At 35.1% G+C, this 6,523-nt stretch overlaps 1 protein-coding gene and 1 non-coding gene across 2 annotated transcripts; one reads left to right on the forward strand and one right to left on the reverse strand.

Moving 5' to 3' along the window:
- On the forward strand, positions 1 to 81 carry TRNAL-AAG (transfer RNA leucine (anticodon AAG)). Its single transcript has one exon. It is a non-coding gene; the product is annotated as a tRNA-Leu (tRNA).
- A 2,017-nt stretch (positions 82 to 2,098) lies between these two features.
- On the reverse strand, positions 2,099 to 5,383 carry LOC102594071 (OTU domain-containing protein 6B). The gene is made up of 3 exons (XM_006362731.2): positions 5,239 to 5,383; positions 3,786 to 3,898; positions 2,099 to 3,239 (listed from the first exon to the last, which is right to left on the reverse strand). Exons 2-3 carry the CDS (start codon positions 3,887 to 3,889, stop codon positions 2,354 to 2,356), a joined length of 990 nt encoding a protein of 329 aa, XP_006362793.1. The 5' UTR covers positions 3,890 to 3,898; positions 5,239 to 5,383; the 3' UTR covers positions 2,099 to 2,353.
- Between the last annotated feature and the right edge of the window lie 1,140 nt (positions 5,384 to 6,523).

The raw sequence follows: 6,523 nt of genomic DNA on the forward strand, positions 1-6,523 counted from the left end.
GTTGAGATGGCCGAGTTGGTCTAAGGCGCCAGATTAAGGTTCTGGTCCGAAAGGGCGTGGGTTCAAATCCCACTCTCAACATTTATTTTTTCAGATAATTTTAGCATAATCTATCCCTTAAAAGTTTATAATTACAGAAATCCCTCAAACGGATACAATAATATAAGCGTTGATACATTAATTTGATGCGCGAGATACATTAATCGTTAAGTAAGATACATTACATTTTATACATGATACACTAATCTAATGTACATTTTATACATGATACACTAATCTGATGAGCGAAAATAAGGGATTTTGGAGATTTGTAAAACTTATAAGGGATAATGGTAATAAGTAAACTAAAATGCGAGATTTCTGTAATTTTTCCTTTTATAAATTACGCCTACTTTCTTTATTTTGATTTTTTTAAAACTCATTATTATTAATACAAAAAATTATGTCCGGAACAATTTGCCCATTGAAGAAATCTCTATTTTTTGCCCTAAAAGTCTGCTAACATGTCTAGCAGTAGACTATTATCAATGGTACATGGGAAAATTTGACCATTTTTAATTATTATAATTAAGCGCACATTTATTTTAGGAAAAATTACTTAAATACACAACACTTCTTTACCTATTCTCAATATTTCCCTACTCTTTTACTAAAATACAAAAATCCCTTATTTTCCCCCAACAACTTAACCGGATACTTTATTAGTTTAAGTATCCGCCCGTTATTAATTAAAGTATCCGCGCTGCTATATTATGCATCCGCCCATTAATTAAGTATCCGTGCTGCTAACAACTTAATAATTTAAGTATCCGCCCGTTATTAATTAAAGTATCCGCGCTGCTATATTATGCATCCGTCCGTTAATTAAGTATCCGTGCTGCTAACAACTTAATAATTTAAGTATCCGCGCTGCTGTATTAAGTATCCACATTGCTATATTATGTATCCGAAAAACACTAAAAAAGAGATTTTTGGTAATTAATGAAAGAGTAGGGAAAGGAAGTAATTTCTTTCTTATACTATGTCATTTGCCTAATTTTTACTTTATTTTATGTTTTGACATATACACATGACTTTGACACATTGATAGGGTTAATAAACACAAACATAAATCCTAGGGTTTAAGAATAGATGCTAAATATAAATTAACCATCAAGATAACTGGGAAAATTTTCTCAAACTCATGGAAACCTATTTTGCTGGTACTACCCTCTGTTCCTATCAAGTGGATTAGACCATCTTCACCCTCTGTCAAAATGAGCTCGGATGGGACCTGTGTTGGAAACTTCAAGTGGCGGAGGTGGCATTGTGAGAGATTCAAACGACAACTGTATTCATCCTCCCACTTGGAAATGGAACCAGTAACGCAGTTGAAGCTAGTGCATTTCTCTTAGGTCTAAAATAGTGCACAGTATAACTGGAAATCGATTCACTTCTCCAAAATATTTGGTCCACTCCTTGGAGGATTAGAGAAACAGTTGAAGAAATTAGGAAGCTAATACACAGATACGATAGATATCCAGACTGATCATTGCTTCAGAAAAGCCAACAAAGTGGCTGATAAACTGGCCTCGATGTGCCATTCTATCAACAATGTCAAAATTTATACTGACCCTAACTCATTGCCAAGACAGGTAAAGGGTCTTTTTAACTTAGATAGATGGCAATTTCATTCCTTTAGGACTAAAAGAAAGAAACCGGGATTGATTTATTTTGATCCTCCTTGAGGAATTTCTTCCTATTGCCACTAAGTCAAGTTTGCACACTAACTCCTTCCTTAATGATTTCCCTTGACACAACATCCTAACAGATAAAAAAGGCAGACATCCTAATAGAATGCTGGTAAATACACCGACACCTCTAACTGAAACACAAATCAAGTAAAGATATACTCGCTCACAAGTTCACATGTCCAAGATGTGAGCAAGTAAAAAGCATAGGTATTGGAAAAGAGGAACCTGCAGACCATTTCCTGGTATTCTACCAAAACCTGGATATGTAGGGATGAAATATGAGAGAATATCAGTCTAGCATATCTGGTCATTGCAACCAAGCATGATAACACCCCACTAACCAAAAAAATGACAATGAATGTGCATACTGGAAACAAAACAGAGAAACTCTTAATTTGGAATACGAACGAAAGGAAGTCTGAGTTATCACAGAACAGAAAACCAAATCCGTAAGTTAGGATTTAGTCCTATAATAACATTGTAGAAAGACGAAACGCATTGAACTCGAAACTTATGACACAAATGAGACTGTTGCTAGATCGGTTTGCTGTAAATCATGATATCAGTTGAATTATCATGTTGCTGTGAACATTTGTTCCACATAATATAAATCAAACCTATCAAGCTGAACTGGGAATAAGTGAGTTATAGTGCTCACCAAGCCCAAAAGCATGCTTGTGGTAAGATAGCATTATACTGGAAGCTGAAGAGCCAGACCCACTGCTGGATTTGTATTCCTTTCCCATCTCCACATCAGGAAACGACCCTGAGAATATCATTATATGTTTCTTTAAGACGTGAGTTAAAGCACCAAGCTCAAGTTGTCCTCCCCATGCAGCAGTTGACTCCACTTCTCTACAGTAATTCTCGAACCTTCCTACAAGAGAATCATCCAATTCTCCCTCTTCTGCATTCTCAGAGAGGAAAAAAGGGAGAAAGTCAGTTGCATGTTTCCTCATGTAAGCTGCCACCATCTGTCGCAGTTCAAGATATGAATAAGGCGATGAACCACCAGTGTGGATAGCCAACTGATTCTCCACAGCTCGGTAGAGACAGTGTCCATCAGGCTTTATTTCGTTAACAGTCAATCCAAGGGGATCAAGCTTTCTTTCTAACTTTTCATTCTCAATAACCCGATCACTTATGATATTACTCTGCTCTTCTTGTATTCTCTGCTCTCTAGCTGCCTCTTGTTGAGCTCTTTTCTCACGTCTCTTCACGCTCTTGCTGGGTTTTGAATGGTCAGTTTGACTACTGACAGAAACACCAGCAATGGCCTTCACCAATGTGTCAAGATTCCCTTTTTCCTTCCCATTATCATTATTACTATCACCACTGTAGCCTAAAGAAGCAAGTTCCCCAGCATGCCCTTCTTTGAGCTTTGCAGAAAGTTTAGATACTTCTTCGTCCACTTGTTTTTTCTTAGCTTTCTGTTCAGCTTTGCTGCCTTTAGCTGCTGCCTTTTTCATAGAAATTTCTTTGTCCTGTAGCTTAGAGATTTCTTTCCTGCATACATCAATATGAAATGTCAACAAAAAAATTAAGCTCCCAATAACTAATTTGGAGTGATAAATTAAGCAAGTGCTTCACACAATGCTCAGACATTCAATAACTGAAAACCTTATTACAAGCCATCTGTGATATTGGTAACTCAAATACTTATCACAGGTCAAAAATTGAAAGCCTATGCATGGTTCTAGAAGCCTGTTATAAGTCATCTCCTAATATAGACTTCCAATCTTAATTATTAGTTCTTATAATATTCATTTCAACAATTAGAAAAACTTCCAATTCTTTTTAGGTGGATCAGCATTATAGAAAGTCAATAATCCTTCCATAAGCTCATATTTTAATCAATAAGAGCAATTTCTTACAAAGTCGATAGCGTTTCCGAATAAACGTGCTAGGGAGTAGGGATAAAAGTAGTATGACTGGTCTTATAAGCAGAACAATGTAATAATCATGTGGAGGGTTATATAGAGAATATGAAAAATACAACTAGGGGATAGCAAAACCAAAGGCAACATGTCCTCTAAGGGCCTTATAAAATACCTATGCCTAGAAAGCATCTCCTCACGGGTTTCTGTCATCTTTTGAGGCGCACTTTCTGAGGCTCCCTCAGGCAACTGATCTTCTGCTTTAGGTGTATCCTCCATTTCAAAACCCTGAAACAATATGAACAGCAAATAAGCATTGCAATATAGATGGGAAGATTTTACAAATCAATCATAATGAATGTTATGTCATAATTTTATTATCTTTAGAAAAATCACTTTTTGAAATGTTCCAAGTATAAGACCATAAGACCACAAGGAGCGGTCATCCAAAACTTCTATGAAATACAAGTCTCCAATTAACTAACATATCTCAAATTTTCCGCAGTTAAAATGACTCCCCAAGAAGCACACCAAAGTAAAAGATGCCCCCTTTCTTTGGGCCCTTAACTGTAATATGAATTTACTGTTGTCTTGTTTACAAACATTTCACATCATGATGTCCCTTTGCCTTGTGTACAACATTTCTAAGAAAGGTTCCACCTCACAGATAATTTTTTTTTTTTTTTTTTGTTGACCGTGGTGTCTGAGCCAGCTTTCGCACACCTCAACTAATTCCACGGGATACCTGCCACCTCCCACTAGCAACACGTACCATGTAACTCTGTCCACCAAGGTTAGGACAAATGAGAAGAATCAGTTGCCACCTCACCGATAATCATCTAGATCCCAAGATCAAGGAACTTCCTATTTCTTCAAGACGTCAGAGTAATTTCTAGGGAAAATAATCATTGTGACGCCACATACCAAGCCATAAGCAGACCATTCGCAATGCTGAACCTAGAGAAATCCATTTTCTCTCTCATTATATTTATCTGGAAGCATATTCCATATGAGGAACTCACTTTTCATGTAAACGAAGTATGCTATTTGCTGCTCTACTTCACTGTAATTGCCTATGTGTCTTCCTCTTTCATACACAAATCTCTATCGTCACTACCCAAAAAAAAGCTCAGTTAAAAATCCTAAATCTTCTTATACTAAGCCCCCTACTTCAATTAGAATCAAAGTCCTTTTCTTCACTTATCAGTAACTGGAAAAAGGATTTTAACTCCAATTGAAGCAGGGACTTACTCCCATAAAGCTCAGATTTTTGACTAAAAAATAACTACGGTAAAAATATTTTAAAAAAACTGAAAATTGCATATTCAATTAAATTAATAACTGAAACAAATAAAGAAATACAACAACAACATATCCAATGTAATCCACAAGTAAGTTTTAGGGAGCTTAGAGTCTAATTACTGCACGTAGGTAGAGACATTGTTTTTGATAGATCCTAAGTGCAATAAATCAAAGTATTTACGGAAAAAGGAATACGATAGCGAAGAAAACATGTCAATTAATAAGGAAAAACAGTTCAACAACATTCAGAGAAAACAAACAAAAGAGATGAAAAAAGGGAGAGGGAGCAGAGCGAGGCAGTAAAGGAGAAAAAGGAAGAAAATTACCGAAAATTTTGAAATAGAACCCTAGGCGAGATTGCAGATGAAGCCAAATTTGGAACCCTAGCCAGTCGATGAAGATGATAAACTTGGAGTCCACAATCCCAATGTCCGGAGATGGAGTTTTTTTTTTCTTTCTTTTTGGAAAAAAAAGATAGTAACAAATAAAGACAAAATCTAATATACTCCTTAACTTTTTTTGGAAAAAAAACAACAAGTCCCAATTTTATTAATTTATTAACGGTTAAATAATGGTTTTGATAGTTTTTTTTTTACTCTATTTGGGTTTTATTTATCATATTGTCTATAAATGATTTACTATGAAGAAAATTGTGCTCGTGTAATCTTAACGATTAATTTGATAACTATCAATAATCAATCTCAATAATTGATATGTTAATGATTTAGCATATCTATAAATTGATAACCGATAATTTTTAAAATTGAATCAAATCGACTGATATGCCGCCCTAACACTTCAGAATAGAGGAGGCGTCCGTGGAAAATTGAAAAATCAAATCAAAGAAAAATTTGATTTTTTTAGTTTGATTTTATATTTTGAAAATGGACATAATATAGATTGATTTTAAGCACAAAAAATTGAAAAAAAAAAACATATCAAAGCAATTCAATTATATAAATAGATTTTTAGAAATATACTTATGCGCGCGTGTACACACATATATATACACCCACCCGTTTAGTTTATTTGGGTATATTATTAGGTGTTAGTAATGGGCGGGTTAGGGGTTATTTGGGTAAATCTTTTTAATTTTGGATGATTTTCTTTGTGGGTTTAAATTTAGTGAATATTTCGGGAAAGATGCATAGGATGACACCACGTGTCCAATTGTTAAGAGTGAATGACACAAATGATCCACTTTTCGGACAACAAGAACACTAGTGTCCAAATAGTAACAAAGGATATTCATATACTACTTTCAATAGTTTGGAAGTATATATATTCGTCCCTTTTCCCTTTATTGAATTATGAGAATTAATAATAGGCAATCAATGGTTAGAAAATGATCCTTATATAAGCAGGGGCGGACCTGGAGGTTGCTGAGAGGGGTTCACCCGAACCCCCTCGATAAAAAAATATGTTGTATATTTAAGGTATTTTAAAGAATTTTTATGTTTATTTATTGATTTCGAACCTCCTAAATGTAAGCTTAGAGGTTGACTTAGTGGTTGAGAGGTTCAAAACTCACCTCGAGGTTCCAAGACCAAATCTTAAGCACTATTTTTTTTCCGAACCCCTTTAATAGAAATCCTGGATCCGCCACTGTAT

The sequence above is a fragment of the Solanum tuberosum genome, unplaced genomic scaffold, assembly GCF_000226075.1.
Source record: "Solanum tuberosum cultivar DM 1-3 516 R44 unplaced genomic scaffold, SolTub_3.0 scf00419, whole genome shotgun sequence".
Classification (NCBI taxonomy): domain Eukaryota; kingdom Viridiplantae; phylum Streptophyta; class Magnoliopsida; order Solanales; family Solanaceae; genus Solanum; species Solanum tuberosum.